The sequence below is a fragment of the Phaethon lepturus genome, unplaced genomic scaffold, assembly GCF_000687285.1.
Source record: "Phaethon lepturus isolate BGI_N335 unplaced genomic scaffold, ASM68728v1 scaffold3012, whole genome shotgun sequence".
Classification (NCBI taxonomy): Eukaryota; Metazoa; Chordata; class Aves; order Phaethontiformes; family Phaethontidae; genus Phaethon; species Phaethon lepturus.
The window spans coordinates 48,128-70,387 of NW_010521118.1; the positions used below are offsets into that span (position 1 = coordinate 48,128).

The 22,260-nt window shown below is 38.4% G+C and overlaps 1 protein-coding gene across 1 annotated transcript in view; it reads left to right on the plus strand.

The window, feature by feature from the left end:
• Positions 1-22,260, plus strand: part of MIPEP (mitochondrial intermediate peptidase) — a gene marked incomplete at its 5' end in the record, with an annotated part of 74,614 nt that overhangs the window by 46,903 nt on the left and 5,451 nt on the right. The window contains 3 exons of the mRNA XM_010281399.1: positions 188-307; positions 17,271-17,392; positions 18,154-18,227. Of these exons, the coding sequence (XP_010279701.1) occupies positions 188-307; positions 17,271-17,392; positions 18,154-18,227 (316 nt within the window). The remainder of the gene's footprint in view (positions 1-187; positions 308-17,270; positions 17,393-18,153; positions 18,228-22,260) is intronic.

The following is a 22,260-nucleotide window of genomic DNA, read 5'->3' on the forward strand; positions in this document are numbered from 1 at the left end:
GGTTGTTGTGCTTCAAAAACCTGTTTTTCTCCTTGCGTGTTATACTAAAAATAGAAGATTTTCAAAACCATACATATTTAAACTCTTCCCTCTCCCTATTCTCTCTCTCTCCTTTCTTATTTGTCTTTTTTGGTTGTCAAATGCCAATGCCATGTGCCAAAGACAAACATGTATTTTATCTCTTCAGGTATTTTATGCTGCCTTGGACCAAATCTACCATGGGAAACATCCTTTAGAAAAGTCAACCACAGAAATTCTAAAGGAAACACAGGAGAAAATTTATGGATTGCCATATGTACCTAATACAGTGAGTAGAAACATACTGACTGTATAAGCTATACCTTTTCTTTGACAGCATATTAATACCCCTACCTCTCCCTACCCCTTGCCCTGCAGACTCACATGCTTATTACTGTATTTTTATGTTGAAAGAGTTTTCTTTCTTTCAGCCACTTTATCCAGAGAGTAGGGTGTTGGAAATTTTCAGCTAAAAATCAAAATTTAATTCATGTACCCGGTTTTGTACAGGTGTAGGCTTGTCATGCTGAACTTGATTACTTTTTCTTCTTACTAAGGCAGGCACTGGAAACAATACATTAGAAAGAGGGTTTATTCTAGTTTTGCAAAGAACTGTTTGTAAAAGGCAACACTGTGCTGCATGTTGGTGTTTGTATACTGTCAGCATCAGCATGTGAGAGCAAGTCAGTGTGAAGTAGGACTTGGAAGTGAGTTTTTCTCGCTGTACTGCTGTGACCTTTGGCACGTCACTTATTTATTCTTTCATGTGGTATCTGAAAGTATTAAAGCCTTGAGTTCTACTGAGCTACGTAATTTTGATCTTCATTATGACTAATCGTGCATTTGTTCTGTGTTTCATGAGACATCCAAAGGTGCAGTTTGCATAGATGATAGTCTATGGGATTTCCTCAGCTGTCTGGAGCTGAATTCCCAGCTGGAGCATGGCCTGAATCACTGTTGGACACTTTGGTCAGAATACCCAGATCCTTTCTCTGCTTTCTGCTTCTTAGAAAATGTACTTTTCGCCTTAGCAAAACTGTGACTTTTGCTTTCTGAGAAGGGTACCAGGAGATCTATGCTTCAGTGCTTTCCTCATAGAAAATGTACTACCTCTTCTGGCCTGGAAGTAGAAGCAAGATGTCTTCAGAGTACAATGTCTGACTTAGCATTTTTACACATGTTGTTTTACACCATTCCTCCGCAGGTGTTAGTTATCCAATGAACGGAACAGTTCCTTGCTTTGAAAGTTACCCTGTGTTTTTTGTTCCATTTAAAATATTTTTTTATTTAGCTGTTACCTTCAGAAGAGTGTAACATCTTGTAATGAGCACAGCCTCAGTATGAAGAGAGTCAGCAAGTTTTGGCCTGGAACTTTATCCCAGCAAAATGCACTGTGAACTTTTGAATTATCAGAAAGTCTATGTTCTTTACATTTATTGAATGTAGAATTAGTGTGTCTAGTCAAGAACTGTAATATGATTTCAATTTCAGTAAAACTTAGTGAAAAATTACATTAGGAGAACATTAACACTCTGTAGAGTAATTAATGTCTGTAATTTGGCTTGCTGCCCTTTGCTGCTCTTTCTTCTAAACTTAAGATATGTCTTCAGTTTAATATGTAGTCCAGATTAAAAAAAAAAAGTCTTGAAGTAAAAGTTTTTGGTTTTTTTAAAGTGAAGAAAGTATATTCCTTCCTTTAATTTAATTTCAGAGCTAGACATTGAAATATAGTAAGAGAGACCAGCTTTTATGTTCATCTGTTATTTGGCTAGCTACATATATGGCTGTCAGAGAAAACAAAGTATTTTGATTATTTGAATTTTATCTGCTTTCTGTAGGTTTAGATTCCATTATGAATTGCTAAGTCAGGCTTGCATATATTAAATTAGTGGTGTTGGGTGGAAGTAATTGTTGCTTAATCAAGATCTTAACTGCATTAATGTGATTTTCTGTAGTAGCACTGTCTGTCAGGACTGCACAAGCATCCATTACTGTCTCCTCCTGATGAACCTTAATTCTCTCTTACTGCTCTTGACAGGCAAGTAAACTTACTAAATATCCTCTGAATGTACTTGGGCTTCAATCTCATTGTGCAGACTTATTTTCTGAAGTAGAGCCACAGGATATATCTTCAGCAGATGAATTTCTGTTTTTCTAAGGCACAGCTCAGATAATAGGTCAATTTGTATGCATCTCTGTTATAGTACTTTCAAAATGAGGCACATAAACTATACCTAATAAGTAGTTCTGCTGTACCTATGTGGTGATACCTATTTTAAGGTAAACCAAAGCATGATCCTCAGCAAATATCATGTCTTATTGTGCCAACAGTAGGAAGAATAGTGGCAAGAAAATCCTGTCAAAGTCTGTATTTGCCATTCAGATAGGTTTTACAGGGATTGGGACAGCTGGCACTGCATGCAGCAGTATTTACATTGGCTGCGTTGACATAGACGGTCACAGAAGCTCGTGCCACATGCAAGGCAGAAAGGAGGAATGGAGCAGACTGTAGACAGATGGAAGCACAGAGAAACAGCACTCCATGAGACTTTGTGTTCCTGAAGAATGCAAATCTCCTTTTCTGGCTGGACATTGCTTATCAGTTCAAAAGTACACAGGGTTTGCTGCTGGCTCCTGGAGGATGAAATTCCACTGGGATTTCTTTGCTCTATTACCGAATCCAGAAGCTGACGACTGCCAGGCAGGGGGCAAGGAAATGTATCTGCCTGTTTTTGTAGCGTCTGGCAGTTTTGTTGCCAGAGGAGGTTTGTGTTACTGAGTTCGTAAAATGAATAGGTTTTGCACAGGCTGGATTCTTGATCCTTGTGATGCCTTTAAAAATCAATTAATCTTCCTTTTGACTGTTTAAAGCAAGATAAACCAAATAATAATGACAACACATTTTCCTTCAATTTCTTCCTGAATGTACTTGGTGTCAAAATCTGTGCACTGTGGGGAATTCAGTTTTTGCTCCAAACTTTTCTTCAAATCATAACTTATTTCTCATCTCTTTTGAAGCCAGTTTCCATTTACTCTGGCCTGCCTTGCAATTGATAACACTGTCTGCTTTTAGAGCATCTCCCTTGGTCTCTTCTACCTTAGTCTCCAGGATGCCCAGGGAGACTTTTAAAAAGTATCAGGTGACCCTTTGATCAACCTGAGACATGATCAAAGTTTTTCCCCACAATCTGTTGCTTCGTCTCCTGCCTGTCCCCCACGTTCAGACTTGAAAACTACTTTCCTTTGAGACACTCATCAAAACTTAATGATACGCCATTGTTAGTCCAGTGCCAAGCATAATAATTCCTATCTCCTGCTGTGGATTTTGGTTCAATATCGTAACAAAAAATGAGACACAGGGTAAACAGGCTCTGCAGTGATACTGTAGAGATATTGTAGTAAGTATTGGAGATTGTAGCCTCCTGCAGTTACAGGAAAGAGCTCCCAGTAATGAAGTGGTTTTACAATAAATGCCAGCTGCCCAAATCATCATACCTGAATTTTCTTTGTGAAATATTGAATTAGTTTGAAATACTGATTCTTATTTTAAAAAAATTACTATGGGCTTATGTATTAATTGTCTGTCTGTCATAGCAACCTTTCTTCATTCTAATCTGGAAGTTTGGTGGGAGATTCTAGTTTGACCTGTGATTGTGAGGAAAAAGAGTGAGGCATGGTGAATCTGCGGGGTGTTTTCAGATCACTGCCAAATAGTCCCTTTTTGTATTTTTTTTAAATTACGTGGTCTTCTGGTAAGCTTTTCTTCCAGAAACAGAAAAATTTCTTGTGTGGTACTTGAATACAAAGTGCAATGTTGGAATTAACCCACACACATCATTATAATTATGTTTGATAGGAGGGAACATGTTGGTATGTAGGGAGCCTTTTGATATTTTTTGGAACACTGAATAATTTGCTATATACCTTTTTGCTGTAGCATGTTAAGTACATATTAGTTCAGAGGGTCCACCTTTACTGGTGACTTAAATTTTACATCAGGTTACAGGTTTTATTAGGCTTATATACTTTTGTCCAGAGTGCAGGTTTCTTTGGCAGCATGAGAACTTCTTAATGGCCTATAGTTGCTAGTGGTTGGAGAGACCGAAACACCTGTGAGACCAAATATGTTAGCCAGCCAAGTTTGCCAAGACAAAACAAGGAAGGTATTGTTACAGATACCTAGAGGGAAGAAGTGTATGAAAAATGGTGTATCACCAATGTGGTTGTTAGTCTTTCTTCTTCCTGCAGCTGGGGGGACTCTGCCCAGACAGGGATCCTGACCTTGGAAGGCTCCACCTAGGTCCTTGTCTTAACTTGCTGGGATTGTGTTTGTCATGTTCCTGACAAAGGAAATCAATGGATGAGATGCAACCTAACATTTGGAGTGCTTGCTCAGGGAGGCTGTCAGGCCCCAGAGGAAGATGTGGCTTGCCATGGGTCCTGAGAACACAAGGATTTCATTAACAGGGCACATATAAAGGCATCTGGGAGGCTGGTCCTCCTGAAGAGGAGCTGGTGTCACTAGACAGAGAGAACTAGCTTGTCTGCAGAGAAAAAATAGTTTCTTCATCACACATTGCCATCATATGCCCAAGCTCCCTTTTTCTTTTGTGGAAGAATGCCTGAGAGCAAAAGAGCAGCTGTATGCCTCCCTTTCCTTCCTAGGAGCCTTTTCTTAGAAGTTTGAAGGTGACCTGACCTCATGCTTGGTTGTGTTAGCTAAGCCAGAGGCCAAAAATGGAGACAGTGTGTTTTCTGAAATTCTGTGTCGCAGTCTTGTACTGATCATGATCGCGGTCAGCAGTGGTGCCCCAGTGAAGAGGAGAGTATCGTTTTTAACAGACCTATTCCTCAGCCTACTGAGGGCTGGTTGGCAGTTTGAGTGAAGTATCTTGTTACTGAATCTGCCACCTGTGTTGTTGTGGCATCTTTTGTCTTAGGATTTCTTGTTAGGTCTTCAGAATGACTACTAGTGTGTAGTTGTAACTCCGATCCTGTGTAACATTTCATGTGAATATCAGTAACACCATATAGAAAGAATAAATAGACTGGGCAAGCAATGAGGCAGCGGTCTTAAAATAAATAAGTGATAACCCTTAGCCTCTGAACGTAACAGTGGGTTTGAATTCTGAAAACTTTACTCAAGTGGTGAACATCAATCTTGAGATTATTGGTAAGGAAGGCTAAGTAGTGACTGCCTGTTAACTGTGATTTCAGTTCAGATTTATTTTATCTAAAATCTGGTCAAATTTTTCTTAGATTTATTAAGTTAAACTAATGTAACCATAGAACCTAAGGAAAACTAAAAGCTAGGTTAAAGGAAATGAAAACGAATAGCTAGAAGGTAGAATTGGTGCTGTTGGCAATGAGCTTTCAGATGACCAATACTGGGGTGAGGATTAGGGAATAAAATTTATGGTGATAATCAATAAGATGCTGAAAAGAACTGAGTGGGATAAAAAGCCTGTACATTTGAATATCTGAGAAAAGGAGGTTATTAGAAAAGTAGAAGCCATATAAAAGTGTGAAAAACAGAAAACAGGATGAGGTCTAATGAGCCAAATGAAATTGTGGAAGTTTTGAGCAGCTTAAAAACAAAAAATGTCAGTAATGATTAAAAACAATGCATCAGAAAGAGGAAGGCTGCCAGGTATTTTCTGGAACTGGAAAATAGCTAAGCATGATGATTCAAAAGACATTATGGAGTTATCAGAGAGACTGAACAAAAGACACAAACTATCCTGATGCAAAAAAGATTTGGTAATAAATTATCATCCAGATCATTACCATGATTAAGATCATAAAAAATAGAAATAATGATATGATAATAGAGATAATAGAGATAATTACTGAAAGAATGCGAGAATTCAGAACAAAAAAGGCTAGAAATGGTGAGTTGCAAAATGCAAGTAGTGAAGGTAATGAAGTTCCGTAACTACTGAAGAAGTGAGAGGAGAGTGGGAGAGAGAACAATAACAAATGTCAGAGAAAGCAGAAATATTCCCTACCTCTGCCTCAATGTTTTTAAAAAATAAGTGAATTTTGATTAGGTAAGTAATGCATATAATTTTTGTGATGGATAGAAATACATCTGAGATTAAGGAATGAAAGAATATCCTGACTACTCTTATGAAGGGAGGAGAATTTGGGAACTGTAGACTAATCGTTCAGACTTTGTCACTCAGGAAGTAGTAGAACCAATTATTAAGCTGCTCATAAGCACCTTGAGAACAATCAAGTGAGCAAAACAACCATGGTTTTGTTAAGAACTATCTGAGATGGAAAAATCCCCTTCTCTTAAGAAACTGGTTGAACTTGGGAATAGGAAGGAAGTGGTTGATAGCGTAACTTTAAACTTAGCAAGCTGACACTTGCAAATCATAATTCTACAAGCAAACTCTGGAGTTATGGCTGAGACAACACGTAGAAGACAAGCTGACAGAGCAGGTGAAGTCTTAGTTTCAGACAGTGGAAGTCACCAGGGGTCTGTCCAGGAATTACTGCAGTTCTGTGGTTTTGGTAATGATCTGGATGATAATTTATTTATAATATTTATAGAAGCTCCTTCAGTTGACAAAAATTGCAGAAATAATGAAAAGTAGAATTTAAATGATCCAAAGAATTTGGATTTCACTGGGCAATTTCACTGGGCAACGATCTACAGCAGCAGAGTGTTTAGAGATAGAAGAAATGAAGCACTTTTAAGGAAGTAAGATCCAAGGTAGTTGGATCACTGTGTCATAAGTCAGGCAAGTGGGCAGAAGACCAGCTTGGCTGAACAGGGAACTCCTTGTGGAACTCTGGAGGAAAAAGAGCTCTATGATCTCTGGAAGCAAGTCCAGGCTTCCGAAGAAGAGTACAGAGCTGCGGCTCATTTATGCAGGGAGAAGACACGCAAGGCCAAATCGCAGTTAGAGTTGAAACTGGCCAATGTTGTTTCAGATAACAAGAAGGGCTTTTTAAAGTATGTTAATAGCAAGAGGAGGTCTAAAGAAAACATTGGACCAATACTTGTTGAAGATGGTCATCTGATTAATAGGAATGAAGAAAAAGCAGAGGCATTCAATGTGTTTTTTGCCTCAGTCTTTAATACTGATAGACCTTGGGCTGCCCAGTCCCCTGAGTCAGAGGACCATGAGTGTGGCAACCGTGACTTTCTATTTGTGGACACTGAAATTGTAAGGAACCAGCTGTATCAGCTGAATGAGTCCATGGGGCCTGATGGGATTCATCTCAGAGTTCTGAAGGAGCTAGTGGATGTTATGGCAGGTCACTTCTCTATCATCTACCAAAGGTCTTGTGAGTCTGGGGAGGTCCCTGCTGATTGGGAGATAACCAGTGTTCTTCCAATTTACAAAAAAGGTGTTAGGGAAGACCCAGGGAACTACAGACCTGTTAGTCTAACCTCAGTTCCTGGAAAAATTATGGAGAAGATCATACTGGGTACTATTGAAAGGTGTTTAAAGAATAATGCAATTGTTAGGCATAGTCAGCGTGGGTTCACAAAGGGAAAGTCCTGTTTAACTAATTGGATATCCTTCTATGATAAGGTCACCCGCCTCATGGATGAAGGGAAGGCAGTGAAAATAAATTTTTCTGGATTTTAGTAAGGCTTTTGATACCGTCCCTCACAGCATCCTTCTGGAGAAGTTGTCCAACTGTGGGATGAGCGGGTTCACAGTGTGCTGGGTGAAGAACTGGCTGAAGGGCAGGGCTTAAAGGGTTGTAGTGAATGGGGCTACATCTGGCTGGCAACTGGTCACCAGTAGTGTTCCTTTAGGGTTCAATTCTAGGGCCAGTTCTGTTCAATATATTTATCAATGATCTGATGCAGGAGTCAAATGCACCATTAGCAAGTTTGCTGATGATGCCAAACTGGGAGGTACTGTTGAATCCCTTGAGGGACAAGAGGCCTTGCAGGGGGATCTAGATCTGTTGGAGCATTGCGCTGTGATTAATGGGATGAAATTTAACAAGTTGAAATGCTGGACCCTGCACCTAGGATGGAGTAACACCAGGCACAAGTATAAAACGGGAGAGGAGTGGCTGGAGAGCAGCCCTGCAGAAAGGGATGTGCGGGGCTGGTTGACAGCAGGCTCAGCGTCAGCAGCGTGCCCTGGCAGCCACGAGGGCAAACCGCATCCTGGGGTGCTTCAAATGTGTAGACGTGGTGCTTAGGGACATGGTTTAGTGGTGGACTTGTCAATGTTAGGTTTACAGTTGGACTTGATGATCTTAAATGTCTTTTCCAATCTAAATGATTCTATGATTCTAAACACAGCATAGCCAGATGGTCAAAAGAGGGGATTATCCCGCTGTATCCAGCACTGGTGCGGCCTTACCTTGAGCACTGTTCTGGGCCCCACAATTTAAGAAGGATGAGAAGGTCCTTGAATGTGTCCAGAGGATGGCAACAAAGCTGGTGAAAGGGCTGGAAGAAATGTGCTATGAGGAGCGGCTAAGGACTTTGGGCTTGTCTAGTTTGGAGAAAAGGAGGCTGAGGGACGACCTCATTGCTCTCTACAGCTGCCTGAGGAGGGGAAGTGGAGCGGGAGGTGCTGAGCTCTTCTCCCTGGGATCCAGTGATAGGATGCATGGGAATGGTTCAAGGCTTCACCAGGGGAGGTTCAGACTGGACATTAGGAAGCATTTCTTTACTGAGAAGGTCGTCAGACACTGGAACAGGCTTCCTAGAGAGCTGGTCAATGCCCCAAGGCTGTGAGTATTTAAGAGGCATTTGGACAGTGCCCTTAATAACATGCTTTAACTTTTGGTTAGCCCTGAATTGGTCAGGCAGCTGGACCAGATGATCATTGCAGGTCTCTTCCAACTGAAATAGTCTAGTCTATTCTAGTTAGGAATTACATTAGGGAAGCAATTAAATCCACACGTATTTAAAGAACAGTAAATGCCTAAAGAATGTGCTTTTAGTTATGGGATGCTGTTAAGGAAAATGATATCTTTTTTTTTAATGTATTTTAGTATTTGGTGTTGGGGACTTAGCAGTGGGTAGTGTTGTGTCCTGTAGTAGGAGTCTGCCTCTTAAAAAGATGTAGAAAAACTAGAAGAAATACAAAAAAGAGGTTTTGGAAAGATAATAGGTTTGGAAACATGTGAGGAAAGTTGAGGAAATTGAGTTTATTTGGCTAGCAAAGAGAAAATTATGTGGGCTCACATAAGTATGTTCTGGTATTGAAAACCTTTATAAAAAATATAATTGGAATTGAGACTGTGATCATTTGTTTCTTATGAATGAGCAGATAGTAGGAGGGGAAAAATGTTTTAATTTACAGCAAATGTGATTATGGTTAGTACCTAACCTTTTAAACTCTTGTCAATCTTTTCCCTCGTTTGTTGAAGAGGGAAGGAGCACCCAGTAGGTCTAGGATCTCCCTTTTAAACAAACCACTGTTGTAGATGAGAGACATAAATTTCATAGTAAAGGCAGAGAGCCTTCATAGAAGATTTGCTTCTCCACTTTTTCTTTCTCTCCGGTTACTTAGAGGCACTGATGTTGCTCATATTCCACCTTTTGCAGTGTTTTGAAGAGAGATGAAGTCATATGTCATTACTCAACCTCTTGAAGTTTGTGTAACCCCTTCAAAGTAATTTTTTACCTTGCTGTGTTGGAAACCAAAGTTGTTTACACAAAGTACAGATCCCTAGAGTAGTTTTCATATGAGCCTTCTTAAAAGTATACTATAAAGTCAAGTTAAAGAGTCTGAGTCTGAGGAAAAGATTAATAGAGGAGTGCACAGTGAGCTCTGGGGAAGTGATAGTTCTATAAATAATTAATAGCTAAAAGCCATTTCAAAAAGATTGGTGCCCTGCTGAGGTCAGTATTAAAGTAGATGCTGGGACTTTCAAAAGCTCTTAAAGTCACCCTTCAAGGTTTGTTTAGGTTTATGTCTTTCTGGAGTTGAGTTCATTTTATGATAAAGAAAATGCTGATAGCAAATACTGTAAAGATTTGTTTTCCAGTGGTAATATGACACTATTCACTGTGCAACTATCTACAGCAGCAGAGTGTTTACAGATATAAGACATGAAACACTTTTAAGGAATTTCTTTTTGCAAGTGTTAGCCCCATGAAACTCAAACATGCTTTAGCGACAGTATTTACCATGTAATAGAGCATTTTAAGGAACAGCACAGGAAGTAGCTGCATACATATCATGGTACTATTTTGAAATAGCTGTATGTGCTTTACATAGATCTCACATGTCCTTTTTTTCCTCCAGGATTGCAGTACTGGAGCTATATTGAATAGTGATCAATATAACTGAACATATCATTGCCATAAACACAGGCTAGAGGGCCAGAGATTAAATGCTCTTCAAATGTAGTGGGAGATTGTCCTTTCTATGAAAAACTTGCAGTCAAAACAGAAGAGAACGACAGAGGAACTATTATCACCCTGTGTAACAAGCAGTTAGACTGAGAGGGGGAAGAAAAGTAGTTTCTTCAAGTTCATACTCCAGTTTGTGGCAGATTTAGGATTAGAGTCATGATCCCCTAAATCCCTGTCTGGAATGGCTCTTACAAAAGATAGTATATGAGCATTACAGTAAAATAGCAACTATTTCATCTTCCAGTGTAGGTACAGATGATTTACATGATTAAGCTGTACTGGCAAATCTATTTTGCAGTTACAATGTTGCTTAAGATATTTCTTGGTTTTTGTAATAGCTTATCTTAAGGAGTATTCATGGTGTTTGTTTTAAAAGAATAGATCAATACTTAAAATTAGGTTTAATTGGTGAAGTAGAATAAAAACCTTGGGCTTCATTATGAGTCTGTACCCAAAGGAAACCGTGACGATCTGATTCTAGTTATCTCAGTCTTATGAATCTTTAAACCTTAGGCAGTAATAGAAATTATTAATAGGTAATAGAATGGTGCGTGTGTGTTGCATGTGTATGTATATGTGTTTAGAGTTACGTGTTATAACATGAAGGACTTGTCTGGAAATTGTCTGATTGCATATTTCCTATGTTTTACTTTAAAAAGTAGTATAATGTTTACAAGTAACACTGTCTCTCAATGTGTCCAAATAAGGTCAGTCAAAGCACACAATATAGAGTCAATTTTCATATCTCTGTGTCTTTTAATCCAAGTTTTAAGGGTTGTGGAGCAATGCAGATCATACATGCAGCTTTTCTGATGTCAGTATTCTTTGTTATCTCCCAGGTTCCTCTTCCCCCAGTCCCTTTGTGGGGAGGAGAGAAGAGGGTGAAGAGTAAATAGTTTTAAATGATTTTGCTATAAGCAGCTGAAATGGATTAATAGTTTATAAATAAAAATGAAATATTTTTCTTTAATTTAAGTAATTCAAGGACCATATGGTACCTATCTAGAATCACCTAAGTGGTTAATTGCATGTTAAATTCCTTTCCTCTTCCCTAGTGTAAACAACTGCAAAAATATTTACATTCCCTGCTTTGCTAGATTTATTTATCATTTTCTAATAAAAACACAGAAGTGTTATAAATTGAAATTGTAATCTCTTGCTTGACTAGCTTTCTAAAATGTCAGCCATGTCTCTGGGTTGGTTTACTTTGTGCGCTCTCCCACTCCTAACACAGAAATGCAAGACACTGAAAAGCTGAAGAGTATTGACGTTCAGCAAGTTCGGGGCACAGCACAAGATGTGGTTTCTTGAAATTAGCTTTCTGTTATTCTAAACAAGATTAGAAACTGCAGCAAAGGAAGTGGCTTTAAACTTCTTTATTGGATTTTCTTATTATTGTGAAACTCCAGAATGATGATGATGTAATTCTGTAAAACCTAGAGGGTCTCAGGCCAAAAGTACAGAAAGTAAGTTAACCGAGCAAGCGGCTGCATACCTATGGAGAGAGTTGTTTCTGCCAGTCAGTGAGTGCTCTAGCTGTTCCCCAGAGGTAGCTACTGGCACAGTTTGCAAACGCTGCACTCCAAAACTCATTAAACTCTTTCTTCAAGTGAGAATGAATTGAGGACGTCTTCAAAGCACACTGTAGACTTATGTAACAAGCTAATACAATAAGGAAAAAAATTCTGTGATTTGTTTCAGAACAAAACAGTGAGTTCTTTAAGCTGCAAAATGAATGTGAAAATCCTTTTCTTGTTTCATAAAGTAAATGAGTAGTTTAAACAGAAAAGTGGGAGAATAAATTCTGCTATGTGACAGTTTGGCCTCCCCAAAATAAGTGCATCCAGCAGCAGAGCTTGAGCTTCGGAGCTGGCAGCCACAGCCTGGGCTTCTGCTAGCAGTGCTGGGTTCCTTGCTCCCATTGCTGTGCAGGGGCAAGAAAAAAAGAGGAGTCTTACCAGGAAGCTTCTCAGCTTGTCTAACTGTTTTTTGGGAATGAGAGCATAGAAGACGTTTGGAGAAGGGCATTTGATTCAAGTAGATTAGCACACTAATTCTGGGAGTCACTGTAATGAATGAATGAGACTGAAATTTTCTGTACGTCCTGACTGGATGTTGTTGCAGTTCTGTGCTGTGAAATCTGTTGAGTATCTTCCTTGCATTTTGAGAAAAGTGATTGTGAACTTCCATCTGGGACAAAATGTGGGTGTGAAGAGCGTGAAAATGCAAAGGAAAAAAAGTGAGACCAGATTTCCTGGTCATTACATAATACCTTTTTTTCTTTTGCTAAAAGCACTTTTTCCTTCTGATATTTTAAAATTATGTCTGCGCAGCTAGTACATCAGAATGGGAAACTTGCTAAGCTAAATGTGGAGCATCCCTCCAATCTGCACCCCCCAGTAAATTTACCATTTTTCTGTGCTGAAAAGTGGCTTTTTCGTTCTTGACCAGTAACCTGCAGCTCTTTACACCACATCTCCAGCTCCTGCTGTATGGGTGGCTGACACAGTGGCAAGAAAACACAACCTGTGCTAAGTTTCAGTGTGCTTGTTTGCATACCAGAGTGGTGTTGTTCTGGAGTTCCACTAGTCCTGATAAACCTTGGTCTCAGCAGAGGGAAGTAGCCTGTTCTGATTTCCATGCTAATCACAGTTCCCTTCTGGCACCCAGGTTATGAGAGCCTGGAGCTTCTTCATGACTCTCAGGAGTTTTCCATGTGTGCTTATAGCTAAATTCAAGGGCATTAGGAGCAATAATTTCTAGTGCCAGACCAGGGGTTCTCCACCCAGGAGCCCCTGAAGGAGGTAAGTTGGCTGCTCCTCTATTGGGTTTCCTGCCAGAATAAGAATTTAATTAAGAAGGGGGAGGGCACCAAGTATCATCTCCATCAAATATTGTTCCTCGTGGAAACTATTCAACAACTTGCTCATTGATGTAATTACTGTAGCACGCATTTTGTAATTAGAAGACTTAAATGGCGAAAATACTTTTCTTAATTTAGTGTTGGGTCTTTTCAGGTTCTCACTTGTGGTTTTTGTCTTAAGATGCAAAGCAAAATGGACTTAAATATACTTTGAAGTAACTGAAGTCACAGCAGAAACTGTTGGAAGAGCATTTTGAAAAGTCCAAGCACTAGTCAAGAATTTCTGTAGGATATTTTTTTTCTTTCCAAAAGGTATAGTAGGGTTTTGTAGCACTGATTCCATGTAATTAGTGGAGCTCCATGGTACAGTGACTACCCACACTCAAACAAAAGCTAAGTTAGTATATTTTAAGTTACTTATAGTTTTTTTTCTTTCAGTTTTGTCTTTTTAGAATCACATCTAAATTTTTATAGCAGATTATTTTTGTCATAATCTTAACAGTTCTAAATTTAGAATTCAAATAATTGAATCCTAAATTAGCTTATGTAGTCTTCAAAACAGTTTAGTGTAACTGATCCTACCGTATTGTTTAAATGGATGAAGTGGCTTAACTTTTAAATAGAAATTGTAGTAAATGATTCAAGTTTCTCCTAGAGCAGTAGTCCTATCCTCTCCAAAGATAACAGGATAAATGCTGCTGTCCTCTGACTACAAAGGAAGCCTATGTGACTAGTTTGGGCAAAACCCCTAGGTTAAGGTAGCTAAAGTAAAATGAATTGAATCTTACCCTTAAGAATGTATCCTACAAGGACTTTTAAAAAAAGGTGTAAGTATACAAAAGTATCAGTGAGCTATTTTTGTTTGTTACAGGGTGGGATGGAAAGCCATTGCATGTGGAATTTTGGAAGTACTTAGGACCTGGGTTATAAGAAAAGGTTGATAATGTTGGTGGGAAAAAGGCCCCTTCAATAGTAAACTGCAGTGGATCAGTCACACACCTTTCTTTAGTCTGTTGTGTTGGATAAAAAGCAGGCATGAACATGACCTGTGGATGGCATATTATCATAACCCATGGGCTATGCTGTAAAATGCACTGTTTTATAAACTCCTGGAATGGGTTCATGGAACTTTTTTGAAGTAGGTGATTACTCAGAGTCTTCATTAACTTTTTAGCTGCTTCCCAAAAATACAACATTTAATAAGGAGAGTGCCCTAGTTCTACATGTCTAGCCTTTACACTTTCCAAAAGGGAAATTGATATGTCTTTTTTTTAATACGGAGAAATCATTCAGCATCAGAAATGACACAAGAAATCGAGTAATTTTGGATCTATAGCTAATTTTATTAAAATGGAGTTTTCTGTAAAAAGGTGAACCATTTAGTTTTACATATATTTACAGTGGTGTGTTAATTTTTTATTGATCACAGAACTTTTTAAAGGAGTATTAGCCTAAGTATTCTTGGGCTTTTTGAACGTTTTATTGCCTAGACCAGAATCTCATCTGTATAAAATAGGAAGAGTTTTTTAATGCAGGCAGGTAGCTCCTTGTCAGTTAGGGTAGAGGATGTGTCTTAATGTTTAAATATTTGTTTACAGGTAGAAAAGTCCAGTTTTGGAAAGTTAATTGCTATTTAACAGCATAGAAGCAGAAAATATATCTAAGTAATGTAATAGGTAATAGGTAGAGGTGAAATACTGAAGACTGGGAATTCCTGATCAGAAACTTTGGGTGAGGACTGAGAAAAAAGTAGTGACAGAGAATGATGACATACTAGAGTTATTCATACTTCAGAGTGGGGAAAATGTGTACTGGTTAGAAAAGAAAAAATAAAATAGAATATAGGCTTCAAACTGCACTAGGGAATAGCAGTGTTTACAATCAGATTTCCTTGACTGCTCTTTGCAATATGAAAACAATCTTAGTTGCAGCATGCTTTTGAGAATGGTAGTCATCTTACATAACTTGAGGTATCTAAAAGTATTTTTACCTTCCTTCCAGTGAAGGAAGAGAGAGTTACCTATACCTTAGGCATCCATCTTAAGATGGATTGACTAATTCTCTATTTTTGTTTTCTTTTTTTGGATACTGTCCTGCTGCCAATGAATTTTTGAATTCTCAACTTCATCATATTTGAGAGCTTCCCCAAATGCAAGGAGAGAGATGAGCAGTGTCTTTCCTTGGTCTTTCAATATCATTTCCTTTTCCCTTTTGAAAGGAAGCAATGTAAAGATGAGGTCAAACAAAATGTCTTCTATTTGAACAGAGGGTACCGAAGCCTGGTTTAGGTGCAAACTCTGAAACAAGCTTTTGGTCTTGGACAGGTTTCTGAGAAGATGTTCTTTTCTCCTTGCTTACTGGTGATAGATAGTTTCAACAAACCTGATGAATGGAATAGTTGATCATCCTGGAATTGAAGACGATCTGGTTTGGGTGCAGACCATTAAATGCAAGAGTATTTGATGTGAACAATGTAATCTGAGCTGTTGAGGAAGACATACTGTCCTAGTTACAGCTTATATCATGCATTAAAATAATTCCTTTCTGATGGGAGAGGTAGAAACTTGCATTTTTCACTGAAATTATCTACTTGGAAATTATTTAAATTTCGGAGTATGTGAAACCAATTCATCAGTAAATCTTTCCACATTCCTGAGAGAGTTGTAGTTTCAAGTTCAAACTTTTAATCCTGACTTTGAAATCTTACTATACAATAAAATAAAAACTGACATGTTTTCCTACTCAGTCTTCTAAAAGTGTAGGCTCTCTGATCTGATTCAAAATGTGCTTTTAGTTTAGTGATTATGGTTATAATTAAGGGACTAATTAGAAAAACTGTAGTTATAAAGTATAAACACGGCAATCGTAATACTTCTCAGAGCAAACTGGGGAATCTGTATGCAAGCTGAATGTTTTTGCATACTTGCAGTACATGAGATACGGTATAGTTGGTGTTTACTTTAAAGAAAAAAACCCAGTTAATCATTCTTAAGCATTTGCATCATGCATCAAGACCCACAGCAAAACTGAAGACCGGTGATATTTTTTCATCTCCCTTAACCTTTGCTGCTCCTACTTGAAACTAGTTGTGTAGGCTACCAGTAGAGGCTAGATTGGTCACATTGCACCCAGGGAGGTGATGAAATCTTCATCCTTGGAGATACTGAGACTTCAGACAAGGCCCTGAGCAACCTCATCAAAGTTGGCTCTACTTTGAGCAAGGGTTGGACCAGGTGACCTTCAGAGGTCTCTTCCGAGGGCGGGGAAGAATTTTATTTCTGTGAAAGTAAGGCTGATACTTCTGATTTTCTCTGCTAAGAAAACATAAGTAAACAGTCAACACCAAACAGCATTAAAAAAGGAGTCCACAGTCACGGGAATGAGTCATAAAGTCACGTAACAATACATAAATGATTAATAATATAATTATGGATGATAATCTGCTATGTATATACATTTAAAAATATGCAAACAAACCTGCAAGCAATGATGTTGCATGTGGATGTAGTTTGTCTACCTCTGAGGTTTTTTTGGTATATGGGAAGCTGTATTTTATATAGTAGTAAATGCAAGTACCTGTTATAATTCTGTTTGTGTCAAAAGTTTATAGATTGACCTTTTCCAAATTGTGACAGTGCAGTTATCCACATGGAAAATGATAAAATATGGTGTTACTTGAAGTAAGGTATTTGTGGTTTTCTTTCAAGACCAGTAGAACAACATAGCTATTATCAAATATGAATAAATTTTTTACTGCTTGGTTTTCTCTCTTCTGTTCCTATTTATGTATAAATTTAATTGTGATGATCAGTATATTGGATATACAGTATTTAGGTTGAAAAATGCTTGTTATAATAAAGGATGTGTTCATTCAGGGATTTCTGGTGGTGGTGGCTTTTTTTTCTTTTTCCTTTTTGTTCTTAGCTGTTTGTCATTAATAGTATCAGAATTCTTCCATCATACTTCAGAAAATGCTCAGTAATTTAAAGGATTTAAAAGATTACTGCTGTTACGATTTTTTTTGTTTTCTCTTTTCAGGCCTGGCAGCTGCGATTCAGTCATCTTGTGGGCTATGGTGCCAAATACTACTCCTACCTCATGTCTAGGGCTGTTGCCTCCATGGTGTGGAAACAGTGTTTTGCTCAGGACCCATTTGATAGGTAAAACCAGAGAAAATAGTAAGTAGAATGAAGTGTCACACTACTTGCTTCTGGAAAGCATGAAACAAATGAGGCCATGTAGGCTGATGGTCTTTTTTAATGACAATTAGTTTTTAGCCTTTTTCTTGATTTTAAGAGGATTACAGAGCAGGAAATAACCCCAAAGTGTACTTTGGGACATATTCATTGGTGCAAAAATTTCATGTTGATATTTTGAAATACAGGTGTACCAGTTGGGAGGCACTGAAATCCGTATTTAGATGTAATTAGAGAGCTTGATTTTCATAGGTACCTAATTACTTGCAATTATCTATTGAAATCAAAAGCAACTGTGGGTATTAAACAAGCTTCATGTCACCGACTTCAAAGCTAAGTATAGCTATCCTACTCATTTTGCTTTGTGAAATTAAAAAGTAAATTGTGACATCACAAGTGTTCCTATACCTTAGGTGAATGTTCAGAGCATTGTAACAGAGCAACTTTTCCCCTTGGAGCAATGAATGCTAAAATGTTGTTCGCAAAATAACTTCTATAAACACAAACACATCTTCATATGTGTAAAATTTGTCCAGTTACTCATAGTATAATTTTAAATGTAATTTGAATTTGACGAGTCAACATGGAATCAAGGCAGTCATTGTTTCAGGGTGGAAGATTTAATTCCATCTCTGTCTCAGTTCTGCAGAGATCCTAGAAGCAAATATGACTGAAAGCTCAACAGGTTGTGTTTGCAGATCGCTCTAACATCTGTGTTTCTCCAGGGCAATGGGTGAGCGTTATCGTAGAGAGATGCTGGCACATGGTGGTGGAAAAGAGCCCATACTTATGGTTCAAGGTAGAAAAAAATTACAGCTGTTTTTTTCTCTTGCTTAAGGAAGAAATAATTTAACTGTATTTACCTATTTGATCTTTTTAATTTAATTATGGTTTTCCTTGGATTTATGAAAGAAAACTTGTTCTTTTACATAGCTAAGTGGATTGGTTGTCAACTTTGTGTCATGGTCAGTAGAGTAGAACTCCTTGTGATACACAGAATAAAAGACACACAGATAGATGAGGTGAAGTGTTGGAAGGGGTAGTATTACAAGGCTATCTAAAGAATTCAGAGTGTCACATACTTAAAGGAAGATATTTGACACCATTTTTGGATACAAAAAATTATTAACTTTTACATACATGGGTTTCATAATAGATCTGTTTATTTTCTATACAAGAATTTGAACCTGCTTTGGCCATGTAATTTTACCATCATCAAAATAGCTTTGATTGTGTACTTTGAATATACATGCTCATGAAATGGAAGTCTGAAGACTGTCTTAAAGAAACGTGGTTCATTATTCCTCTCAATACCATATTTCCTTTTTGAATCTGGAAAATAACTTTTAAAAAGCATTCCTATAGCAAAATTACTATTCTTCATATATTAAAAAAATGTCAGGAGAATCAAAGAAGTTTGAGAAACTGCTGACTTTGTCTCAAATCTGTCAATGAGATCAGGATAAAGACTTTCATCTGTAATGTTGCAATATTCAAACCAAACAATTTTCCATTAGTGTTACTATTCCTGATATGAGCCAGTGGGGCATCCTTCAATTTGCTCTGAGATTGTTAATATTAAGGATGAATATTAATTCACTGGCCTCTGATTACTCCAGTTTGAGAGATTGGAAGCTGTGGCTTTTTTTCTACAGGTAGGGAAGACAGTGGTAATGTGTGTATTTCATCATGAACTTGGCACAGTTTCATAACTAGAACATTTCAGTTCTTTGACCCATCTGTTTATGTTTGAGCCACCTTTGCTCTCCTTAGACTCATCATATATTAAGGAACTATATATTCTCTAGATTAGTCTATTTATATTCCTCATCTACAGGGTTGCTTTTCCTTCAGCATGACTTTGCAAACTTACCTTTCTTTACTGGTCTTCAAGAACTCGTGTTTGTAACCTCAAAAAACTGCATCCCAAGATTGTGGATTAAGTAGTTGTAAGACAGGAATGTACATCTTTACAAGCAAATCCAATTATATTGCAAGTCATATTGTAGACAGAGAAAGAATGTTTTTAAACACCATTTATGCTTATCACGTCTTCTATTTCTGAGATGTATTTTTAATTTTACTGAGCATGGAATCTTCCTGGAATGTCCTAGAGGCTATGCTGAAGTTGCTGGCAGTGTGCTCCCTTGAACTGAATATTATTGGAATGAAGTTTGCAGAATTCATCTCTGGATGAACATATCTATGGAGCTACAGCTGGCTTTCTCCCTTTCATGTGACAGAATGCAGTGGTACACGGTACAATCAGTTTGGGGTTGAGAGTATGCATCAGATATTTTGGATAAAAGTTGTTACTGAAATTAACCTGAAAAAATGGCATCATAGTCCAGGAAATTCCAGGTTTATTTTAAGTTTGAAGGAAATCCAAATATGATGAAGTATGGCAAGGTACATTGAAAGCACACAAACAAGTTTATCTCTCTTGTAATGCAATAATTAGATCTTTTAGGCGTTTCAATATTCAGAGTCCTCATGTTCATTGTCCTCAATTCATATAGTGCAGATTCTTCATCAGTGAGCCCTCAGGACCAATGGTGAGTGATGAAGTGATAGGTGTGCAGCTGGCGGTTTGAAGAAGAGAGCCAGCTGTGTGTAAGGAGTAGTTGTGTATACTGCAGGACAGTGAGCTTTGCATTAATGGTAGAATAATGGGATCATTTGTGATGGGACCAAAAAATCATATGTACAATTTGATTTTTCTTTTTTTTTTTTGTTTAAATCAGGAAATTCATAATCACTAATCAGAACTGTGTGTCACTTTAAGGTCAGTAGCTGTAGTGCACCTGCTGTTGTGTTTGTTCACATGTAATAGGAGAACCAGACAGCAGTAACTCCTGTGTCTCAGCTTTAGCATGAGTAATACTGTTGATAAGAGCACAGACTAATGATTTACAAAAAATGTCAGAAGCTTTCAAGATGTTTTCACAGAGTTACAGAATGACAGAATAGTTGAGGTTGGAAGGGGCCTCTGGAGGTCATCTGGTCCAACACCCGTGCTCAAGCAGGGCCACTCAGAGCCCAGGACCATGTCCAGTTGGCTTTTGAATATCTCCAAGGGTGGAGACTCCACAACCACCCTGGGCAACCTGTGCCAGTGCTCAGTCACACTCACAGGGAACGCAGTCAAAAAGCATTTCCTGATATTCAGAGGGAACCTCCTGTGTTTTGGTTTGTGCCCATTGCCTCTGGTCATGTCACTGGGCACCACTGAAGAGAGCCTGGCTCCATCTTCTTTGCACCCTCCTTAATAACAATAAGATCCCCCTGAGCCTTCTCTTCTCTATGCTGAACAGTTCCAGCTCTCTCAGCCTTTCATCATAGGAGGGATGGTCCAGTCCCTCAGTCATCTCAGTGGCCCTTGGTTGGATTGTCTGCAGTATGTCCATGTCTCTGTTGTGCTGAGGAGCCCAGTGCTGGACACAGCATTGCAGGTGTGGCCTTACCACACAGTGCTGAGTAGAGGGGAAGGATCACCTCCCTTGTCCTGCTGGCAATACTTTGCCTAATGCAGCCCAGGACGCCATTTGCCTTCTTTGCGGTGAGGGCCTGCTGATGGTGTATGTTAACTTGGTGTCCGCTAGGACCCCCCAGTCCTTTTCTGCAAAGCTGCTTTCTTGCTGAGAGGGCCCCAGCGTATGTTGGTGCCTGGGGTTGTTCTGTTGCAGGTACAGGACTTTGCACTTCTCTTTGTTGAACTCTGCCCCATCATCCTAGTCGTTAATGAAGATGATAAACAGGACTGGAACCAGTATTGACCCCTGGGGTACACCGCTAGTCACTGGCCTCCAACTAGACTTTGTAAAATCTAGGTAGACAATATCCATGGTCTCCCTTCATCTACCAGGCCAGTTGTTCCATCATAATAAGGTTATCAAGTTGGTTAAGCATGACTTGCCCTCGGTGAATCCATGCTGACTATTCCTGATTATTTTTTTGTTGTTCATGAGCCTGGAAATGGTTTCCACGATTAGCTGCTCCACCACCTTCCTAGGGATTGATAGGAGACTAACCAGCTTGTAGTTCCCTGGGTTGTCCTTCTTGGCTTCTTGAAGATAGGAGTGATATTTTGCTTTTCTTCGCCTTTTGGCACTTCTCCTCGTGGCCGTGATTGATCAAAGATTACTGAGAGTCACTTTGCAGTGCCATCTGCCTCAGCACTCAGCATCCCATCAGGGCCTGTGGGCTTATGTATATCCCAATTGCTTAAGTATTCCCTGATCTGATCCTCTTTCACCAAGGATACATCTTCCTTGCTTCAAATTATCCTCCTGGCCACTTTTATGTTCTGAATTTCACTTTTATACTCTGAATTTCTTTAATAGTAAATTACTTTAAACAAAGTTTAGAAGATACTCAAAATAATAAAAATAACCAGAATTCATCAGCAGATTCCTTACCTGTGCATATTGTCATGTTCATCTGTAGACAGTGCAAAACTTAAACAACCATGCTTGAATGACTCCCAGAAAAATGAAATTGAGGTGACTCAGCTCTTTTGACAAGTTAATAATTTGATAGCTTGTTTGGGATTATTTGAGGTTAAATCATAGAACTCACATGATGGAAAAGCTTATTATATGTTTATACTTAATTGTTCTTTATTTATTACAAAAATTGAGAATTTAAGGAGAAAAGTAAGAAGAGTTATTTGTTCTCTAATTTGTTTAGGTTCAATCAGCTTCTGACTCCTTTTGCTGCATTTTTTCCTTTTCATTATGGATGTTCCGGAATATTTGATTTCCATCTTTGGTTGGTTTTCATCAGTTGCAAAACTGTGCTCCTATAGCAGATGACCAAACAGATTCCTGATT